Source organism: Capricornis sumatraensis, chromosome 15 (genome assembly GCF_032405125.1).
Source record: "Capricornis sumatraensis isolate serow.1 chromosome 15, serow.2, whole genome shotgun sequence".
NCBI lineage: Eukaryota > Metazoa > Chordata > Mammalia > Artiodactyla > Bovidae > Capricornis > Capricornis sumatraensis.
In genome coordinates, this window is record NC_091083.1 from 23,767,998 (window position 1) to 23,792,080 (window position 24,083).

Genomic DNA, 24,083 nt, shown 5'->3' on the forward strand with positions numbered 1-24,083 from the left:
GATTTTCCAGGCAAGAGTACTGGAGTGGGTTGCCGTTGCCTTCTCCGATAGAAAGCTTAATTGCTTTAAGAAAAAAGGTTATACGTAAGGAGGAAGAGATGATACCACACTCAGGATTTCTACACATAAAAATAAATTCTCTGTAAAAGGAACATTGTTCCTCTAGGGTTTCAAATATTAATATCTAAATGCAATTTATTCAAATGTTCACAACTCTCTCGGACCTAATTTGAGTTGTCTTTCTTTATAATAAGAATGATTATGACTTACCTCAAAAGAGTTGTTAAACTTACTATGATTTAGGTATTCTGTGTCTCTAAAATGTCTTTGAATTTTTTAGGAAAAAAATTAGCAAATGTAATTTTTAACTAGTTTTGGTAAAAGACATACTTTATCAGATAGATGAAAAAACCTGTATTTTTTTAAACAACTCTTTGTGTTTTAAAGGTATTATAATATTCCCAAACATCATTTTCTCAGCACTTGTATTTCTGTCTAAAAACTGGTTAGTAGAAAATGCATATGCTTTCTTTCTAAAAATAGATCTACACAATTTCTCATTTTCTACTTTTTTCTCTGTTCTCAGGAAAAAAAAACATGTGCATCAGTACTTGGTTTGAATTCAATAAAGTCTAAGCCAAGGCAGGTTGAGCAGAAAAGGAAAGAGAGATTTATTATTTTTCTGATTTGACTTTTCAAACGGAAATACTGGCTGTTTATTTTTCCCAAACTACTATGTCTGCTCAATATAAAAATGTATGTATTAAACACTGGCATTTCTACAGCTGATAGTAAGGTAGAGGCTACGTGATTTTATGTGTTGATGCTTTGGAGGCCATCTCCATGTATTTTTACTAATGTTTTATCTTCCAATGGGCCTCCCTGATGGTTCAGATGGTAAAGAATCCACCTGAATGCACTAGACCCAGGTTTGATCCCTGGGTTGGGAAGGTGCCCAAGAGAAGGGAATGGCTAACCACTCCAGTATTCTTGCTCGGAGAACTCCATGGACAGAGAAGCCTGATGGGCTACAGTCCATGAGGTCTCAAAAAGTCGGACATGACTGAGTGACTAACATTTTGATTCACCTCTCTTTACCTTCCAGTAGTAATTTTTGTATTCTGCAGTGAGACAAATTTCTTTTATGATACAACAGCATTATGAGAAAGCTTGAATTTTCCATATCTATGTTTCTTTTCCTACTTGTTGAGAATGTGTGTATGTTTGTTTCTGTGTGTGCATGTGTATGAGAGAGATCTAATGAAGCCTCTGTTTTTACTGCTTATATTCTAAAATAAAATGTTTTTTGAGAATGCATTTTTTTGGTGAGATTGAACATATGTAAACTCAATTATAGAATTAAAGCCTTCCTAAAATGTACCTTTCTGTATAACCATCAATTGCTTTTTATTTTAATGAAAGATGGGGAAATAAGCTATTTCCTATTTTCTATCTAATGCTCTTTTTTATAGGCCTGACTTCCAGGGAAGAAAAGGGTCTCCAAATAAGACTAAATTTGCTAATTATTTACCCTCTTGCTTAAATGTATATCAATCTACATGTTTTTGTAGAAAGAAGGCGATCTTGCTATTTTTTTTCCGACATAACGGGGTTCTCTTTCTCTTCATATTGTCCTCCATGATTTAGACACTGTTTTCCAGTCCAAAAAAAAAAAAAAAAACCTCCCTAGACAGAGGTACCTGTAAAAGATTAGAATGGGAAGTTGTTTCTTGTGAAGGCTCATCAGTTTTGGGACATAAAACTAAGAAGTTGAGAAAAAAAATCCATTCATTCTCATTTGTGGAGCCATTGATCACAGAGGAAAAAAAAAAGAAAACTATTTCTGTAGACAAGTAAAATCTGGTAAATAGCCCATGATGATTTGATCAGTCTTTGCTGTGGATAATTATGTTGTTAGACTAGAGAAATTCAGGACAGTAGGGATAAAATAATAAAATAGGTAATGCAGTAGACAGTGAATTTTCTCAGTTGAAAATTCTATTGAGAATACGAATCCATGTATTTAATAGGAAAGTCTTTTTCTATGATTATTTAAGATTAAATTTCAATAAATTACATTATTAAGAGTATCTATGGAAAGATTTTGTGTGCATCGTGTTGAGCTCAGTTCAGTTTAGTTGCTCAGTCATGTCTGACTTTTGCAACCCCATGGACTGCAGCACAGCAGGTTTCCCTGTCCATTACCAACTCCTGGAGCTTACTCAAACTCACATCCATTGAGTTGGTGTTGCCATCCAACCATCTCATTCTCTGTCATCCCCTTCCCCTCAGGTCTTCAATCTCTCCCAGCATCAGGGTCTTTTCCAGTCAGTCAGTTCTTCGCATCAGGTGGCCAAAGTATTGGAGCTTCAGCATCAGCCCTTCCAATGAATGTTCAGGACTGATTTCCTTTAGGATTGCCGGGTTGGATCTCCTTGCTGTTCAAGGCACTCTCAAGAGTCTTCTCCACCACCACAGTTCAAAAGCATCAGTTCTTCAGTGCTCAGCTTTCTTTATGGTCCAACTCTCACATCCATACATGACTACAGGAAAAAATGTACCTTTGACTATACGGACCTTTGTCAGCAAAGTAATGTCTCTGCTTTTTAATATGCTGTCTAGGTTTGTCACAGCTTTTCCTCTAAGGAGTAAGTGTCTTTTAATTTCATGGCTGCAGTCACCATCTGCAGTGATTTTAGGACTCAAGAAAATAAAGTCTGTCACTGTTTCCATTGTTTCCCCATCTATTTGCCATGAAGTGATGGGACCAGATGTCATGATCTTAGTTTATTGAAGGTTGAGTTTTAAGTTAGCTTTTTCACTCTCTTCTTTCACTTTCATCAAGAAGCACTTGGATTTTATTTTTCAGCGTGCTCATTGTTCTTCTTCACTCTGAAAATTATAAGCTAGAAGTATAAGTGGCATTATATAAGTGGCCCATGTGCTTGTATACCCCAGTTACTTCAGTCCTTCTCTTTAGTTTCACACCTGCTACAGTTGTCCATTTAGTTTCTATTTTCAGGTTAGTGATAGTTGTGATGAGAAATATAAGGGGATTTAATCACCTTCTCCTGTTGAACACTGGATTTGCTTAGCAGTCCCTGTCTCCTTGCCTTGAAGAACTTTACCACTGTAGATAGTGATGTTATCATTTTCTTCCAGAGTTGATAGAAACCCCTTTCTTTGGGGTGTAGACTTAAACATAGGTTTAAATATGGTATGATAATAATATAAATTCTGTTACACACTTCTCATGCACTTATTTTGTTCCTGACATTGTTTAAAATGAATTTATAAGTATTAAATAATTTATAGCTAAGAAAAATAATGAATGTCACCACTCTTCCTATGGTCTTGGTCATGCAGTTAGTTCAGTAGAGATAGAGGTGGGAGTGAAAAATGGATCTTGGAATTGATTTTCATTCACTCACTGAGTGTTCAGGGTGCTTAAATTTGTAAAGTTCTCAAACAATGTAAACCTTTTCACCCCCATGGGCATTTATAAGAAAGGCTTTAAAATAGGTTGGTATTTCCAGTGGCTGTATTTTAAGACTATTTGAACATTTCCAACACTTTGTTAGGTTTATATAGTAGACACAAAGGAGTTTTTACTTTAAGGAAAAGCAATCTAGTGAGAAAATCTAGACATGTGTGCATAAAAGAAGTCATGATAATCTATTGCCAGTAATCTGATTAATAATAATAATAAACAGTGGTTGTACTTAATATCTGCTAAAAGAAATGTGTATAGAGTATGTAGAGATGTTAATATATTTGCTCTGCTGTGAGTAGCACACAGAATTCAACAACACATTAAAATGGTCACAATATCATGATCATGTTGGGTTTATCACAGGCATGCAAGCATTCTTAAATATATGCAAATCAACCAATGTGATACACCATATTAACAAATTGAAAGATAAAAACCATATGATAATAGATGCAGAAAAAGCTTTCAACAGAATTCAACACCCATTTATGATTAAAAGCTCTTCAAAAAATGGGCATCAAAGGAACCTACCTCAACATAATAAAGGCCATATATGATAAACCCATGGCAAATGTTATTCTCAATGGTGAAAAACTGAAAGCATCCCCTGTAAGATCAGAAACAAGACAAGGGTGCCCACTCTCACTACTATTATTCAACAAAGTTTTAGAAGTCCTAGCTGTGGCAATCAGAGAAGAGAAAGAAATAAAAGGAATCCAGATTGGAAAGAAGTAAAACTCTCACTGTTTGCAGATGACATGATGTTATATATACAAAACCCTAAAGATATCTTCAGAAAATTACTAGAGGTAATCATTGAATTTACAAAGTGGCAGGATACAGAATGAGTACACAGAAATCACTTGTATTTCTATACCCAACAATGAAATATCAGAAAGAGAAATCAAGGAATTGTTGCAGGAAGGGGGACCCCTTCCAGGGCCCAAAACTGGGCTCTTGTCTAACACTCAGAAATGAATTGTCCAAGGAGACACATGTGCTGACAAAGCAAGAGATTTTATTGGGAAGGTCACCCAAGTGAAGTGCAATAGGGTGAGGGAACCCAGGAGAACTGCTCTGTCATGTGGTTCGCAGTCTCAGGTTTTATGGTGATGGGATTAGTTTCTGGGTTGTCTTTGGCCAATCATTCTAATTCAGAGTCTTTCCTGGTGGTGCACGCATCGTCCAGCCAAGATGGATGCTAGCGAGAGGGATTCTGGGAAGTGGACAGACACATGATGTCTCCTTTTGACCTTTCCTGAACTCTTCCGGTTGGTTGTGGCTTATTAGTTCCATGTTCCTCACCAGGATCTACTGTCATAAAACAACTCACGCGAATGGTTACTAAAGGGCCTGGCCAGGGTGGGTGGTTTCAGTCAGTGTGCTTCACCTAACAGAATCAATCCCATTTACCATTGTAACAATAAAATACCAAGGAATAAACCTACCTAGGGATAGAAAAGAGCTGTATACAGAGAACTATAAGACACTGATGAAAGAAATCAAAGATGAGATAAACAGATGGAGAGATATTCCATGTTCCTGGGTTAGGAAGAATCAATATTGTGAAAATAACTATACTACCAAATGTAATCTATAGATTCAATGCAATCCTTACCAAATTACCAATGGAATGTTTCACAGAACTAGAACAAAAAACCTCACAATATGGAAACACAAAAGAACCCTGAGCAGCCAAAGAAATCTTGAGAAAGAAGAATGGAGCTGGAGGAATCTTTTCTGACTTCATAATATACTACAAGGCTATAGTCATCAAGAGAGGATGGTACTGACATGAAAATGGAAACAAAGACCAATGGAACAAGATAGAAAGCCTAGAGATAAACCCATGCATCTATGGATACCCTATTTTTGACAAAGGAGGTAAGAATATACAATGAAGCAAAGATAATCTCTTCAGTAAGTGCTGCTGGGAAAACTGGACAGCTATAGGTAAAAGAATGAAATTAGAACACTTTGTAACCCACAGACAAAGATAAACTCAAAATGGATTAAAGACCTAAATATAAGACCAGAAACTATAAACCTCAGAGGGAAACATGGGCAGAACACTCTATGATGTGAATCACAGCAAGATCCTCTATGACCCATCTCCTACAGTAATGGAAATAAAAGCAAAAATAAACAAGTGGGACCTAATAAAAGCTTTTACACAGCAAAGAAAACTATAGGTAAGGTGAAAAGACAACCTTAGAATGGGAAAAAATAACAAATGAAACGACTGACAAAGGATTAACTTCAAGAGTATACAAGGAGCTCATACAAACTGGTACCAGAAAAACAGCCAAATAAAAAAGTGGGCAAGAGACCTAAACAGACATTTATCCAAAGAAGACATACAGATGGCTAATAAACACTTGAAAAGATAATATCACTCATTGTTAGAGAAATGCAAATCAAAACTACAATGAGATATCACCTCTTACCAGTCTGAATGACCATCAAAAATTCTACAAACAATAAATGCGGGAGAGGGTATGGAGAAAAGGGAACCCTCTTGCACTGTTGGTGGGAATGCAAATTGATACAGCCACTATGGAGAAGAGTATGGAGATTCTGACCAGAATCTAGAATGGAATCTAGAAAGATGGTTCAGTTCAGTTCAGTTCAGTCGCTCAGTCGTGTCTGACTCTTTGTGACCCCATGAATCGTAGCATGCCAGGCCTCCCTGTTCATCACCATCTCCCAGAGTTCACTCAGACTCATGTCCATCGAGTCCGTGATGCCATCCAGCCATCACATCCTCGGTCGTCCCCTTCTCCTCCTGTCCCCAATCCCTCCCAGCATCAGGTACTGATAAACCTATTTGCAGAGCAACAGTGGAGACACAAACATTGATAACAGACTTATAGACACAGCTGGTGGCGGGGAGGAAGGAGAGGGTGGGAGGTATGGAAAGAGTAATGTGGAAACATACATCACCATATGTAAAATAGATAGCTAATGAGAATTTGCTGTATGACTCAGGGAACTTAAACCGGGCTCAGTAACAACCTAGAGGGGTAGATGGGGAGGGAGGTGGGAGAGATGTTCAAGTGGGCGGGCACATGGGTAAATCTATGGCTGATTGATGTTGATGTTTGTGATTCATATTGTGTTGGTAAAAACCAACACAATACTGTAAAGAAATTATCCTTCAATTAAAAATTAAAAAATAGATGAAAATATACATAAAAATGTAACTAATAGAAAAAGCTGGTTTTGCTTCATAGACAATAAGGGTGGACTAGGATAGGCATGCAGAGAAGGCAGTGGCACCCCACTCCAGTACTCTTGCCTGGAAAATCCCATGGATGGAGGAACCTGGTAGGCTGCAGTCCATGGGGTCTAAGACTCGGACACGACTGAGCGACTTCACTTTCACTTTTCACTTTCATGCATTGGAGAAGGAAATGGCAACCCACTCCATTCTTGCCTGGAGAATCCCAGGGACGGGGGAGCCTGGTGGGCTGTCGTCTATGGGGTCTCACAGAGTTGGACACGACTGAGGCAACTTAGCAGCAGCAGCAGCAGCAGGATAGGCATGAATCAGATTCTAAAATGAGAAGCTTGTGGGGAAAGTTAAATGAAAAGTTTGAGAATAAACATTTCTTGACTTCAGTTGAAAATTCCATACAGCACAGGTGAAGTTGGCTGGAAGCACAGTTTGCATGGTGTAATCAAATTGTTGGTAAAAGTAGAGTGAGGCATATTAGCTGGGAAAGTTTTTACCTGGGACGTTAGTGTTGTAATATTGGGCTAGAGCAGTGGATACTTTGGGAGAGTGCCTGAAAAGGGTGGATAATAGTAGGAAGCAAGTGTCATTTAATACTTGCTGTCCTCGGGGTTAGTTTATGCATTCAATAAATATTTATCAAGCACTGTACTTGATTCAACAGCTGTTTACAGGATGAACAAGACACAGGTAGTTCCTACCTTCTTAGGGATTACAGCCTAGTGGGGAGACTATATTATATGAATACAGCCATAATTCTAATTCTGATGAGAAGTATGTAAGAGTTAGAGTGAAAGTTATAGATTGACTCTTTGATTGGTCCTAGTCTTAAGACACCAGAATTTTTCCTTAGTACACTAGCCTTTTTTTTTTTAAATTAAAATAAAAAATTTTAGAGCAATTTTAAATTCACAGCATGACTGAGAAGGTACAGAAAGTCTCTATAGAACCCCTACCCCCAATACATGCATAACTCTTACCATTATCAGCATCGTCCACCAGGATGGGATATTTCTTACAGTTGATGAACCTACATTGACACATCGTAATCATTCGAAGTCCACAGTACACCTCATGGTTCACTCTTGGTGTTGTGCATTCTGTGGGTTTGACAAATATATAAATACATATATCCATCATTACAGTATCATGCAAAATATTTCCACTGCCCTAAAAATTCCTCTGTTCTCTGCTGCTCCATCCCTCACCTGCTCCCAAGTATGGGCAAACACTGATCCGTTCATTGTGTGCACAGTGTTTATTGCCTTTGCTGTAAGATCAGGTAGTTGGGATCATATGCATTATAGCCATTTCAGATTGGCTTATTTTATTTAGTAATATGCATTTAAGGTTTTTTCGTGGCTTTCAAGTGCACTACTTTTTTGTGCTGATTAATATTCCATTGTTCAATATTCCATATGAAGAAAACAGCTATAAACATCTATGTGCAGGATTTTGTGTGGACATACATTTTTGTTTCCTTTTGGTGTAAATACCAAGGAACATGATCGCTGGATTACATGTAGGATTGTGTTTAATTTTCTAAGAAACTGTCAAACTGTGTTCCAAAGTGGCTGTACCAGTTCACATACTCACCAGCAATGAATGAAAGTTCCTGTTTCTCCACAGTCTCACCAGCATTTGTTGTCATCAGTGTTCCAGATTTTGATCATTTTAATAGGTGTATGGTGGTATCTCAATGTTGTTTCAATTTGTATTTCCTTGATGATGTACAAACGTGGAGTATCTTTTCATATGCTTATTTGCCAGCTGTGTATCTTCTTTGGTGGTGTGTCAAGTCTTTGGATTATTTTTTAAGCAGGTAGTTTATTTTCTTATTGTTGGGTGTTAAGATTTTTTAAATTTTGGACGAGTCCTTTATCAGCTGTGTCTTTCGTAAGTATTTTCTCCCTGTTTGTGGTTTGTCTTCTCATTCTTTTCATGACATTGTCTTTCTAAATTTTAATTGAAGTATAGTTGACTTACAGTATTAGTTACAGGTATACAACATATAATTCTATATTTTATAGATTATGCACCATACAAAGTTATAATATTACTGACTTTATATTACCTGTGCTGAATATTATATACCTGTGACTTATAAATCAAACACAGACAAATATTGTATGTTGACATTGTCTTTTGCAGAGTAGAAAATTTTAATTTTAATGAAGTCTAGCTTATTAATTATTTCTTTCATAGCTTATGCTTTGGTGTTGTACCTAAAAAGTCTTCACCATACCCAAGGTCATTTAAATTTTCTTCTAAGTTATCTTCTAGGAGTTTTATAGTTTTACATTTTGCATTTAGGATTGTGATCCATTTGAAGTTAATTTTTGTGAAGGATATAAGTTCTGTGTCTAGTCTTCCCTGCATTGGAAGGTGAAGTCTTAAACCACTGGATGCCAGGGGCATCCCTGAATTTTGGTAGAATGGAAAATGGATGTCTTATCTAATATTTATCAGTGTTTTTATCTGGAATCACAGGATATAGAGTGAGTAAGATGGAGAAGTAAGGTTGAAGGAGGAGATCATTATTGTCTGTAGTTTGGATAGTTCTGGCATTAACAAGAGGACAGTGAGTTGATGAAATAATTATTGAATAATTTTACTGGCATAATAAAGTAATTGTAACTTTGATATTGGATAGAATTTTCTGGGGAGAGAGTATAGGCTAAGAGCCACTGTTTTTAACTGAAAATCTGGCATGGTGACACCACTTGAGGTTTTCCATTCCAGAGGAAGTATGATATTTAATTACAACTCCTTTGAGAGGCAATTAAATATAATTATAAGTAAGATGAAAAAAAAGGGTCAAATAGAACCTAAAGAGAGAGACACAATTAGGGAACTCTGACAAAGGAGAAACCTAGTTAAAAAAAGGAGTGAATTTTTAGGAGTGGATGGACTGATAAATGGGCTTGTATTAGGGGGTCCCAACTAAGTATGTCTAACTCAGTAATAGAATCAAGAATATGAGGGAAAATAAGAAATGAGAAAAAAAATTATTTCTGGAAAAAGGAAGGTCACCACTGATGCTTTTAACAAGTGCATTTTGAGTGCCTGGTCTATGCCAGGCATATAGATCCCACAGTAAGTAAAACAGACAGATATCCCTCTCTTCTTGGAACTTGCTTCCAAGTAGAGGAGAGACTGAAACTATGATAAATGAGCAGAGTGCACACTATTTTAGAAGGGGTATACGTTGTAAGAAATAGAGTGGTGTAAAGGCAATCAGGTAATGATGGAAGGGAGGACTTTGAAATTTTAAATAGGATCATCATAGTAGCTCTCAAGGACAAGGTGGTTTAAAGCAGATGGAAGAAGGGAAGGGAAATAAACTGAGAATATCTCAGAGAAAAGATTTTCAGGCAGAAAGCAAGAACAAAGGGATTGAGACAGGAGGCTATCTGGTGAATCTGAGCAATAGCAAATTATCTGTTTGGCTGGAAGAGAGTGATTATAAGAAAAAAAGTAAGGGCTTCCCTGGGGGCTCAGGTAAAGAATCTGCCTACCAATGCAGGAGATACAAGTTTGATCCCTGATCAGGAAAGATCCCACATTACTTGAAGCAACTAAGGCTGTGCACCAGAACTATTGAAATTGTGCTCTAGAGCCTGGGAGCTGCAACTGCTGAACCCATGGGCCTCAACTACAGAAGCCTGGGCACCCTTGAGCCCATCTCTGCAACAAGAGAAGCCACCTCAGTGAGAAGCCCTTGCACCACAACTAGAGAGCAGATCCCACTTGGCACAGCTAGAGAAAAGACCACACAGAAACGGACACCCATCACAGCCAAAAATAAATAAATAAATAAAATTCTAAAAAAAAGAAAGGATTTCCTTTAACAAAAGATAAAAATAATAGGAAATGAGGCCAGAGAAATAAACCAATATCTAAAGCTGTGCTTCTCAATCTTGACTGCATTTGAGAAGTATTGAAAGAAAGAAATTGAAACTTTCTCTGTGACCCTATGGACTGTAGCCCACCAGGCTCCTCTGTCCATACGATTCTCTAAGCAAGAATATTAGAATGGGTTGCCATTTCCTCCTCCAGGGGATCTTTTCTACCCAGGGAATGGTCTTGCCAGCATTGCAAGCAGTTTCTTTACCATCTGGGCCACCAGGAAGGCCCTGATAAGTATTGGGTGGGCCAAAAGTTTCTTTGAGTTTTTCCATAACATCTCATGGAAAAACCTGAACTCTTTGCCCATTCCAATATCTAGAGAGCTTCTGAAGCTCTAGATGCCATGGCCAATTAACATTGCAGTCACTGGAGGTGCAACCCAGGCATTAGCAATTTTAAAGCTCCCTATGTGATTTTTAATATGAAACCAAGTTTGAATGCCATTCAATTAAGACCTTACAGGGTCATTGTAAGGTCACTGGCTTTAAATGAGTGAGATGGGGAACCACTGTGGCACTTTGCAGAGAGGCTTTCCAGAAACTGACTTAATAGAATCACTATGCTTATTATTTTGAGAGCAGACAGGAGGGTACTAATGCCCATCCATCAGAGAAGACCAGTTCAGTTCAGTTTAGTTGCTCAGTCGTGTCCTATTCTTTGCGACCCCATGGACTGCAGCACTCCAGGCTTCCCTGTCCATCACCAGCTCCTGGAACTTGCTCAAACTCATGTCCATACAGTTGGTGATGCCATCAAACAATCTCATCCTCTGTCATCCCCTTCTCCTCCCACGTTCAATCTTTCCCAGGATCAGGGTTTTTTCCAATGAGTCAGTTTTTTGCATCAGGTGGCCAAAATACTGGAGTTTCAGCTGCAGCAGCAGTCCTTCCAATGAATATTTAGGACTGATTTCCTTTAGGATAGACTGGTTGGATATCCTTGCAGTCCAAAGGACTCTTGTGAGTCTTCTCCAACACCACAGTTCAGAAGCATCAATTCTTTGGTGCTCAGCTTTCTTTATAGTCTAATTCTCACATCCATACATGACTAAAGGGAAAACCATCAGAGAATACCATACAATCCCTGTAACAAAGCTGTGTTGATTGATACTTGCAGAATAAGGAAAATGGTTTACCATGGGGACCTGTGGGGCATTTTAGCAGGAGTGTTAGGAGGAACTTGTTAATGGATTTAGACTTGTGTTGTGTAATTTGTGGTAGGGTTCAAAGAAGTAGGAATTCCCTCTGGAGAGATCAACAACTAAAAGTACAAATCTAGTAAAAGGCAAGGGTAAAATTCCACCTTGGCTTATCTGCTTATAAAGCTTGTGCTATATCTGTGGCAGAACATGTATAGAGCAGATTTCTGAAACACCACTTTAGAAATAAAAATGTAACATTTTTGCTCAAAAGACAGTGAGTTCCATTATAAAGAAAATATTCTGTGTTTAGTTTTCAGTTTAAAAGGAAAAGCACAGTTCAACTTTTTCTTATCTTGTTTCTTCAGTTAATCATGTACTTACATGTAAGAAGACTCTATCCATACTTCTGGTTTCAGAACCATTGATATTCTTTAAGAAAACCATTTTAGTAAGAGAATAAAGCTTTGAGATGACACTTTTAAACAATTTAATTTTATTGCCATCTTTAGACTGTTGTGTCTATGGGTATTTTTAATGGATATGTTTCCTTTTTCATTTTAGTTTACTACTGAAAATTTTAGTCATTTGTGAGTAACATTCTTAACTCTCTTTAAAACTTGAATAAGGTTAACTGAATCTTAGGGATAACCATGTCTTATACTAGCTCCATCTTAAGTAATAATTCAAGATCACAAGGCCTTGCCAGAAATATAAACAAAGAGAACTCCCTACCTTTTGTTGAGTAAGAGCAAAGATTCTGCTTCATCACATTTCCGAAAAATGTCTAATAACCTCTCATTTTTTGCTGCTTCCATAGAGCAAGAATAAGCCATGCACAGACATGTAATAAACTCATTATGTTCATCTCCCTAACCTGAACTTATGAGGAACAATTTTTGAGATGATAATTACACTGAATGAATACTCTAATGGTATAAAGACAGAAAATATGATTTGTAAAAAGGCTTACTATTTTTTACCCCAAGAGTAGACAGACATGAATGATGACTTTTTAAAAAAGAGTTAACTTTTTTTTCTATCCTGTTAGATTTTTTTGTATAGGTATTGTATTTCTTTCCTCAGACTAACCTAATGATTTCAGATATTTTCTATTTCTTGAGAAGAGCCCAATTATCTGTGGAGCTAATAAGCTCAGGTTATTTCATTATCATTTATAGGGTTTTTTCATTTACCCAAGATATCCTGTTCCTCAGTCACTTCTGAGTCACTTATATAATTATCTTATCCATTTTAAGATGCAAGGCAGGTCCAGTTTTATATAGTCTCCTATCAGTATCACGTCTTAATGATGCCTTTTTATTACATGATTTTCTAGGCTTACCTTGCAAGTTATCTTATTCCTACATCCTGTTTCCTTGTTAAAATGATATTTTTGATTATTTGGTGGAATAGTCTTGACCTTTCAGAATTCCCTGTGGGAGTTACAGCATTTCTAAGGATTTCTCATCCTTATGGATAAATGAATTAGTAACACTAGGAGCTCAAGCTTTAGGACAAACCTCAAATTAAAAAACATATTAACAATTTATTGATTTTTAAAGAATACCAAAGGTTCACATTTAGCGTTATCTGGTATTTCCATATTTCCTCACTCTTTTCCTTTCCCAAAAAGAAATGAAAGACTATTTGTAACTAAGTTTTACCATATTTCCATTTCTGACTTGGTATCCCAAGAGTGTATTTAATGGTAGTTCCTGTCTTAGATATATAGAGGCCATTGCAACACCTGTTAATAAAATATTTTAGAAGCTATATAGATACAAAAATTTATTGAATTTAAATATTGACATAAGATATAGTAGACTGGAAAGCTTTTAAATGAATATTTTATGTTATTTATCACATATCAATTGGTATCTTATATATACATCTAAATATACACACACATTTTCTTTGTTTCTTTCAAAAACAATTTACATTAGGAAAAATAACTTTTCACCATTCCACAAATAAAATTCTACCAGAGCATTATGTGCCCATAATTACTGTATACATATTTTAATACAGTTGTCCCCCTTCATCAGTGGTTTCCCTTTCTGTGGTTTCATTTTCATCAAGAGGCTTTTTAGCTCTTCTTCACTTTCTGCCATAAGGGTGGTGTCATCTGCATATCTGAGGTGATTGACATTTCTCCCGGCAATCTTGATTCCAGCTTGTGTTTCTTCCAGTCCAGCGTTTCTCATGATGTACTCTGCAGAGAATTTAAATAAGCAGGGTGACAATATACAGCCTTGATGTACTCCTTTTCCTACTTGGAACCAGTCTGTTGTTCCATGTCCAGTTCTAACTGTTGCCTCCTGACCTGCATACAGATTTCTCAAGAGGTAGGTCAGGTGGTCTGATATTACCATCTCTTTCAGAATTTTCCACAGTTGATTGTGATCCACACAGTCAAAGGCTTTGGCATAGTCAGTGAAGCAGAAATATATGTTTTTCTGGAACTCTCTTGCTTTTTCCATGATCCAGCAGATGTTGGCAATTTGTTCTCTGGTTCTTCTGCCTTTTCTAAAACCACCTTGAACGTCAGGGAGTTCATGGTTCACCTATTGCTGAAGCCTGGCTTGGAGAATTTTGAGCATTACTTTACTAGCATGTGAGATGAGTGCAATTGTGCGGTAGTTTGAGCATTCTTTGGCATTGCCTTTCTTTGGGATTGGAATGAAAACTGACCTTTTCCAGTCCTGTGGCCACTGCTGAGTTTTCCAAACTTCTTGGCATATTGAGTGCAGCACTTTCACAGCATCATCTTTCAGGATTTGAAACAGCTCAACTAGAATTCCATCACCTCCACTAGCTTTGTTCGTAGTGATTTTTTCTAAGGCCCACTTGACTTCACGTTCCAAGATGTCTGGCTCTAGATTAGTGATCACATCATCATGATTATCTGGGTCATGAAGATCTTTTTTGTACAGTTCTTCCTTGTGTTCTTGCCACCTCTTCTTAATATCTTCTGCTTCTGTTAGGGCCATACCATTTCTGTCCTTTATCGAGCCCATCTTTGCATGAAATGATCCCTTGGTGTCTCTCATTTTCTTGAAGAGATCTCTAGTCTTTCCCATTCTGTTGTTTTCCTCTATTTCTTTGCATTGATCACTGAAAAAGGCTTTCTTGTCTCTTCTTGCTATTCTTTGGAACTCTGTATTCAGTTGCTTATCTTTCCTTTTCTCCTTTGCTTTTCGCCTCTCTTCTTTTCACAGCTATTTGTAAGGCCTCCCCAGACAGCCATTTTGCTTTTTTGCATTTCTTTTCCATGGGGATGGTCTTGATCCCTGTCTCCTGTACAATGTCACGAACCTCATTCCATCGTTCATCAGGCACTCAATCTATCAGATCTCATGCCTTAAATCTATTTCTCACTTCCACTGAATAATCATAAGGGATTTGATTTAAGTCATACCTGAATGGTCTACTTTTCCCTACTTTCTTCAATTTAAGTCTGAATTTGGCAATAAGGAGTTCAAAAACACTGGTGAAAGAAATCAAAGAGGACACTAATAGATGGAGAAATATACCATGTTCATGGATGGGAAGAATCAATACAGTGAAAACGAGTATACTACCCAAAGCAATCTACAGATTCAATGAAATCCCTATCAAGCTACCAGTGGTATTTTTCACAGAGCTAGAACAAACAATTTCACAATTTGTAAGGAAATACAAAAAACCTTGAATAGCCAAAACAATCTTGAGAAAGAAGAACGGAACTGGTGGAATCAACCTGCCTGACTTCAGGCTCTACTACAAAGCCACAGTCATCAAGACAGTATGGTACTGGCACAAAGACAGAAATATAGATCAATGGAACAAAATAGAAAGCTCAGAGATAAGTCCACATACATATGGACACCTTATCTTTGACAAAGGAGGCAAGAATGTACAATGGATTAAAGACAATCTCTTTAACAAGTGGTGCTGGGAAAACTGGTCAACCACTTGTAAAAGAAAGAAACTAGAACACTTTCTAACACCATTCACAAAAATAAACTCAAAATGGATTGAAGATCTAAATGTAAGACCAGAAACTATAAAACTCCTAGAGGAGAACATAGGCAAAACCCTCTCTGAAATAAATCATAGCAGGATCCTCTATGATCCACCTCCCTGAATACTGGAAATAAAAGCAAAAATAAACAAATGGGATCTAACTAAAATTAAAAGCTTCTGCACAACAAAGGAAACTATAAGCAAGGTGAAAAGACAGCCTTCTGAATGGGAGAAAATAATAGCAAATGAAGCAACTGACAAACAACTAATCTCAAAAATATACAAGCAACTTATACAGCTCAATTCCAGAAAGATAAATGACCCAATCAAAAAATGGGCCAAAGACCTAAATAGACATGTCTCCAAAGAAGACACACAGATGGCTAACAAACACATGAAAAGATGCTCAACATCACTCATTATCAGAGAAATGCAAATCAAGACCACAGTGAGGTACCATCTCACACCAGTCAGAATGGCTGCATCCAAAAGTCTGCAAGCAATAAATGCTGGAGAGGGTGTGGAGAAAAGGGAACCCTTTTACACTGTTGGTGGAATGCAAACTCGTACAGCCACTATGGAGAACAGTGTGGTGATTCCTTAAAAAAACTGGAAATTGAAATGCCTTATGAGCAAGCAATCCCACTGCTGGGCATACACACCGAGGAAACAAGAATGGAAAGAGATACATGTACCCCAATGTTCTTCACAGCACTGTTTATAATCGCTAGGACGTGGAAGCAACCTAGATGTCCATAAGTAGATGAATGGATAAGAAAGCAGTGGTACATATACACAATGGAGTATTACTCAGCCATTAAAAAGAATACATTTGAATCCGTTCTAATGAGGTGGATGAAACTGGAGCTGATTATACAGAGTGAAGTAAGCCAGAAAGAAAAATACCAATACAGTATACTAACACATATATATGGAATTTAGAAAGATGGTAATGATAACCCTGTATGCAAGACAGCAAAAGAGACACAGGTGTATAGAACAGACTTTTGGACTCCGAGGGAGAGGGAGAGCGTGGGATGATTTGGGAGAATGGCATTGAAACATGTATACTATCATGTAAGAAACGAATCACCAGTCTTGGTTTGATACAGGATGCTTGGGGCCGGTGCACTGGGATGACCCAGAGAGATGATATGGGGAGAAAGGTGGGAAGGGGGTTCAGGATTGGGAACTTGTGTACACCCATAGCAGATTCATGTCAATGTATGGCAAAACCAATAAAGTACTGTAAAGTAAAATAAAAATAAATAAATAATGAAAAAAATGGAAATAAAAAATTCTAGAATTTCTAGTTATGGAAGATTTTTTTTGGACACCCTCTGAGAACAACTAGAAATATAATCAAAAAGATGTTTATAAATCACTTGAATCCATTGAAGATGTAAAAAGGGACAAATTAAGTGACCAGTGAGAAGAAAGTCCTGATAACTGAACCTGGTGTTTAGTACCACTTCATATGCCAACATGGAACTAATAGTTGAGAATTAGAGTATAGAAATTTGGAAGGCTTGTTAGGCAAGGAAACATGTTGGAGTCCAGGCTTAGTATACTAAATATGGGTTGGTAAACTCTGCAGTTTTGTTTGCAGTGCCTAAAATCTGTATCTAAGAGATCTGTGTGAACTGCAAGGTATGGTTGCTCAGAGTCTCAAACCCAGTTCCAAATACCTTTAATCTCTGAAGTTAGTTTTGTGTAATCCTTGAATATTATTTACTCTTCATGCCTACAGAAACAAACATAAATCTTACTGAAAAAAGGTAATATCTTAGGTCCCAAATTATTTTGCCTTTTATTATATATAGTGTCAAGCACTTAGAAACCAATGAGGTGAGGCTACAGGAAAGAAAAGGCTCAATTAAAACTGAAACCAAACAAAAATCCCTCCAGATAAAGCAGCTATCAGACATTGAATTGAGACTATGCTCAAAGTTTAAAAATAAAAAGCTGAGAATTTGAGCAGATAATTAGAAGACATAAAAAAGAACTAAATGAAATTTCTAAATTCCAACAATAGAATAATCAAAATTCAGAACTCATCAATGGTTTATCAGCATACTATACACAGCTAATGAGATAAGGGAATTAGACTTTAGATCAGGAGAAAAGGTGAAGTAAAATATAATAAAGTGATTGAAACTACAGAAAAAGAAAAAAAGCATGCGAGAGCAGTGAGAATTTCTAGTGTTATATATTTGGAGTCCCAGAAAAAGAAAAAGAAAAAAAAACAAGACAGTGTTCATAGAGAGTTTAGCTAAGAGCTTTCAAATTGAAAAAGATACAAAACCATATTTCAAGAAGCCCTATGGGCATGAAAACAATAAAAATGAAAACCATGTGGGGACATCATAGTGAAATTGCTAAAAATCTATAACAAAGTGAAACATTTTTAAAACAGCTAGAAAAAAGTATAAATCACTGTCAAAGATTGACTATTAGACTTTTGTAATGGAAACAGTGGAAACCAGAAGAAAATGGAAAGTTATCTCCAGAGTGTTGGGAGAAATCAGCCATCAGTCTCTACTCAATACATGAGTTTTCTATTGTTAGTTAACTAACTACCACAAACTTAGTTTCTTAAGGCAACTTTTATTTACTGTCTCTTAGTTCTGTAGGTTGGAAGTCCATATCCATTGCCTCCCCCGTTATCCACATCCCCCCTCCAGACTAGGACATTTGTTTACCATTGACAAGGTGTGTATTTAATTTGAAGTGAAGTGAAGTGGCTCAGTCGTGTCTGACTCTTTGCGACCCCATGGACTGTAGCCTACCAGGCTCCTCTGTCCATGGGATTTTCCAGGCAATAGTACTGGAGTGGATTGCCATTTCCTTCTCCAGGGGATCTTCCCGACCCAGGGATTGAACCTGGGTCTCCTGCATTGTAGACAGACGCTTTACCGTCTGAGCCACCAGGGAAGTCCTATTTAATTTGAGAAGGTTTCATCTGATTATTATGTCTCTGATCAGTCAAATTGAGGTTTTAAATGTGTGTAGAAATCTAAATATATAGAAACAAAGTATACTAACAAGGCATATTTGAATTTTAACAGCATAATTGCCTCCTAAGTCTCTTCAAAGATAAAGATTTTCATCTGAGAACTACAGAATTGCTGCAGTAGTTTCTTAAATTTTACTACTGTTTGAATATTCATTTATTTCCATGGCAATATATCCCATGATAGTAGATGACAAAGTTCTATTTTCAGGGATCTATGTGGGATAGATATTATACAGTAGCAACAACTTATTTTCTTTCTATATGTGCATAACAAAACTCCTGGATCCTATTTTTGGGATTGTCTGAAATAGGAATCAAAAGTATTTGCTTTCTTTGGGATTGAAATAGCATCTACATACTGGAATCTATGCATATTTATGGGTTATTTGTATTGGTAGAGATGGCTTTTGAAAATACAAAGAGTTAAATTTTCTTAGCATTTGCCCCTAGTTTGTCATATTTATCACTATTGTTTGACACATTTGAATAGCACTTAATTTTGCTTTCTAGACTTTATTTGAAAATCTTTATTCTAAGTGTAGCAATTGTCTCTCCATTTTGATGATTTCTATTTGTCTCTGTTGAAATATAATTATTGCTTGCTTATTAAAGTTGGTGCAACATTTTCAAAATATTTTTAAATGTATTCATGCCTTCTCGTTGACTTTTGATAACATTTGAAAGTATTCTATTGGCCATATTTTGGGCCAGAAGACCTGATAGAAAACATATTTTTGAAATCTAGAATCTTAAAAAAATAAAAAACTTTTTATTATGTTACTAGTCACCACTTCCCATGTGGAAGGAGCATTTTCAAAATTAAACATAACTTATTGTTAGATAAAATTGCCTTTACCATGTAAAATTTTATAATTTCATTGAGTGATTTACTTTATACTTTTATCTCTTAAATATACTGATTACTTTCTAAATTGTTTTTTTTAAAGGAAGATCTGTGCAGTTTATTACTGTGTCCTTGGATAAAAATATCCAGCACCAAGGATACCAATGTAATAATCATCAATGGGGCAAATCTTATTTTTCACTGGAGTTTGTAGTAACACCTAAATATCCTCACTAAGCAAATTCAGATCATGCCTTTTTGGTTTATCCTTTTCCAATCTAATGACGATTAAAAGTTACTGTCAACAGTTGCAGAAATAGTCTTAGAGTAGAAGCCAGAATATTTAATTTCAATCAGTCTCTACAACTTTCTACCTATGTGACTTTGGTTAAGTTAAAAGCTTTCCTAAACCTTCCTTTCTTCCTCTGTAAAACAACAATAATAATACCTTCTCTACATAACTATTGTGAAACTTAGAATTATGTAAAGGCTACTGTATAGGGTCTGTTCTCTTAGGTATTCACTACGTATTAGTTTTAATTCCACACTACTGTTATTAAAACTTCCCCTTCTTTCCCTTTTAATTTTTTCTTCTCTTCCTCCTCCAGGATGCCTTTATGGAAATTAACTGTTTCTCTTCCTTTTTACTTGAAAAGTAGGTCATATTATTTTGCCTTGTGCCTATTAGGTAATACATTTGATGCTTTGGGAAATAGTAACTCTACAAATATCAGAAGTGAACATTAATGTTAAAAATCATGGATTTTTTCAAATATTAAATTTTTTAGAAGTAGTTTTTCCTGGTTTGGTTTAAAGTAGTCTGTAGGAACAATGAAACCGCCCAGATAATGTGATAACAGAGAAACTAGCATAAGTATCAGGATAAATTAGACCTTTGCAGTTCTATAAGCAATGTGGCCAAATGATGCTGTTTCTTTTCTTTCTTTCTTTTTTTTTTTTTAAGGTTTCTTTCTTCTTCTTTTTTTTTTTTTTTGATGAGGATAGTTTTTTAAAGTCTTTATTGAATTTGTTACCATATTGCTTCTATTTTATGTTTTGGTTTTCTTCACTGCAAGGCATGTGGGATCTTAACTCCCTGACCAGGGATTGAACCTGCACCCCCTTGCATTGTAAAGTGACATCTTAACCACTGGACTGCCAGGGAAGTCCCAATGCTATTTGTTAGAAAAATATTTGAAAAATATTCTTAAGTTGTTGATTCTACCTATCAATTTTCCATTTTTTGTTTTTTGGAGAGGATCATATAGCATCCTTTTCTTCCTCAAATAAAACGTTACTTAGGGAAATGTGACAAGGTGATTCCCATTGAACTCTGGCTACCCTTTAAACACGTGATCACCTTCAAGAGTCTACTGAAAAGCTGCGTTTTTGTTTTTCAGTTACCGAATGTGACTTTGAAACAGATAGCTGTGGTTGGTTTGAAGCAGTCCATGGTGATGATTTTGAGTGGACCTGGAGCTCTAGAAGTAACCTCTCTGCTGAATTTGAGGATCAGGCTCCACCTCGGGATCACACTCACAACACATCTCAGGGTAAGATGCCTGTAGTGGTTCTCCGAACCTACCGACTTTCCCTAGCTAATGATGGTTTGACCTAATGATTTGTCAGCTTAATGATGGTGTGAAAGAGATCACATTCAATAGAAACTATACATCACATTTTGAATTCTGACCATTTCTGGGATAACGATGCACCTGTGATGCTCTCTTCTGATGCTGGGAAGAGGCAGAGATGCGGCTCCCAGGCAGCCACGTGATCATCATGATGGACAATCGAACAGTTAGAGCTGTTCTGTTTTTCACTTCCAGCAGAGCATTCAATAAATCACATGAAATATTCAACACTGTAGTATGAAATGGGCTTTGTGTTAGATGATTTTGTCTAACTGTGGGCTAATGTAAGTGGTCTAAGCAAGGTTAAGGGAGGCAAGGTCAAACTGTGATGTTCAGTAGGTCAGGTGTATCAAATGCCTTTTGAACTTCAATATTTTCTTTAAAAAAAAACTTTTTATTTACATAGGGCTGATTTACAGTGTTGTGTTAGTTACAGGTATACAGCAAAATGAATCAGTTATACATATATCTGATGTATGTATTTTAAGATACACATTTTTTTTAAAAAAACTTCATTTTACATTAGAGTATGGTCAATTAATAGTGTTGTGATAGTTTCAGGTGGACAGCAAAAGGACTCAGCCGTACATCTACATGTATCCATTCTTCCCCCAAACACCTGTCCCATCCAGGCTGCCACCTGACACTAAGCAGAGTTCCCTGTGCTATATACAGTAGGTCCCTGTTATCCATTTTAAACAGAGCAGAGTGTATATGTCTATATCCACTCTTTCTTTAGTTTCTTTCCCCATATAGGCCATTACAGAGTATTGAGTAGAGTTCTTCTGTGCTATGACTTTGATATTTTTAACTTATGATGGGTTTATGAGACATAACTTCATCTTAAGTCAAGGGAGATCTGTACTTCAATTTACTTTTGCTCAAGTCTGAGAAGAAAAAGAGAAGCAGTCAAGTTCTATGATACTACAACATAGGACAGTGTGGAGTAGCAAATGGCAACCCACTCCCACATTCCTGTCTGGGAAATCCCATGGACAGAGGAGCCTGGTGGGCTACAGTCCAGGGGGTCAACAAAGAGTTGGACACAACCAAGCAACTAAACAATAACAGAACAGTTGAATATTATCTATTGTACTTATGTTGTCAAAAAAGAAATTCTCCTTTATGGGTTTTTTGGGGATGGAGTATAGATATATTTTTGGCTGAATTAATGGAAACTTCCGGTTGTTTTGGCATCATTTTGGCCCAGCTCTAGATAATAGTTGAGTGCTCATAAAAGCAAATTTGCTAACAATCACTATTATTGATTTTTAATTGTTGTATAGTCTTCAGTGTAGGGGTTACAGACATGTCTCATTTCAGAATTTAGTAGGTTAAGTTATGATTTCTTCTTATTTTCTAATAGGGCACTTTATGTTCATTCTGAAGAAAAGCAACAGCTTATCACAAATTGCTAAAGTCCAGAGCCCAACTTTCAGCCAGACAGGACCTGGATGCACACTTTCCTTCTGGTAAATATTGAAAACAATGGTCAATTACTCTAGCAGCCTGGTAGTTGTAAGCATAGTCCTGCATATACTTGATGCTGTAATTTTTCCTATAATTTGGCTTTATTTTAAAAATAGCTATTGTATTAGATCCATACATTTAGCATTTTACTTAGGAGCACATTATAAGTATGTATAATGTTCTTTCTTAAAATAAAAAGGGGTCTTCCTCCAACAGTGGATTATAATTAACTCTGCTTCCTGGGTTCTGGACTGAACTCCTTGAGAAAGGATCTCAGGGTCCTGAGAATCAGAGGATGCACCTGAGCAGATAAGCTCTTTCAAATGGGTGCCCAAAATATTAAATAAAGGCATCTATTGTGATAACTCATTTTTGATTGACTGTTGACTGAGTGAAAGTCACACAATTAGTCTTTTCCAGAAATCATTTCCATTTCTTGTGTTTGTTCTCTTTCAGGTTTTATAACTATGGCCTATCAGTGGGGGCAGCTGAGTTACAGCTACACATGGAAAATTCCAGCGAGTCCACGGTACTCTGGAGAGTATTGTATAACCAGGGTGACCAGTGGTCACAGGTAGTTGTTCAGCTTGGACGTCTTACTCAGCCCTTCCATTTGTTGATACATAAAGTCAGTCTTGGCATTTATGTTGGTGTCTCAGCAATTGATGATATCAGATTTGAAAACTGTCTTCTTCCACCCCCCTCGAAGAGCTGCGAAGGGCCAGATCATTTCTGGTGCCTGCACACTAGGACTTGTGTAAAAAAACTTCAATTATGCGATCTGGTGGATGATTGTGGTGATTATACTGATGAGGTCAATTGTGGTAAGTATCTTTCTCTCTGGTCCCTCTTACTAATTTTTAAAATATTTATTTATTTTAATTGAAAGATAATTGCTTTAAAAAATTGTGCTGGTGGTGGTGGTTTATTTGCTAAGTCATGTCTGACTTTTTGTGGGCACATGGATTGTAGCCTGCCATGCTCCTCTGTCCATGGGATTTTCCAGGCAAGAATACTGGAGTGGGTTGCCATTTCCTTCTCCAGGGGATCCTCCCGACCGGGATCAAACCTGTGTATCCTTCATTTCAAGCAGATTATTTACCGACTGAGCCACTAGGGGGAAGCTCCATGATATTGTATTGGTTTCTGCCATACACTGACATGAATCAGCCATGGGTATACATTTTGATGGTGGTGAGCTTGATCAGTTCATTGTTTTCCTAGTCCATCAAGACAAAGGCCCTAAGCATTGTTCCAAAGTTGAATGAATGTTTTGTGTGATTAGTCAGCCATCAGTATTTATTATGTAGATTTATGAACTAGATACTAGAGATAC

General features: G+C 36.8%; 1 protein-coding gene across 1 annotated transcript in view; it reads left to right on the forward strand.

Annotated features, from left to right (window-relative positions):
* The window catches only part of MALRD1 (MAM and LDL receptor class A domain containing 1), a 590,849-nt gene that overhangs the window by 100,794 nt on the left and 465,972 nt on the right, over positions 1 to 24,083 (forward strand). The window contains exons 15-17 of the mRNA XM_068987706.1: positions 21,044 to 21,196; positions 22,644 to 22,749; positions 23,204 to 23,571. Coding sequence (XP_068843807.1) covers positions 21,044 to 21,196; positions 22,644 to 22,749; positions 23,204 to 23,571 — 627 coding nt within the window. The remainder of the gene's footprint in view (positions 1 to 21,043; positions 21,197 to 22,643; positions 22,750 to 23,203; positions 23,572 to 24,083) is intronic.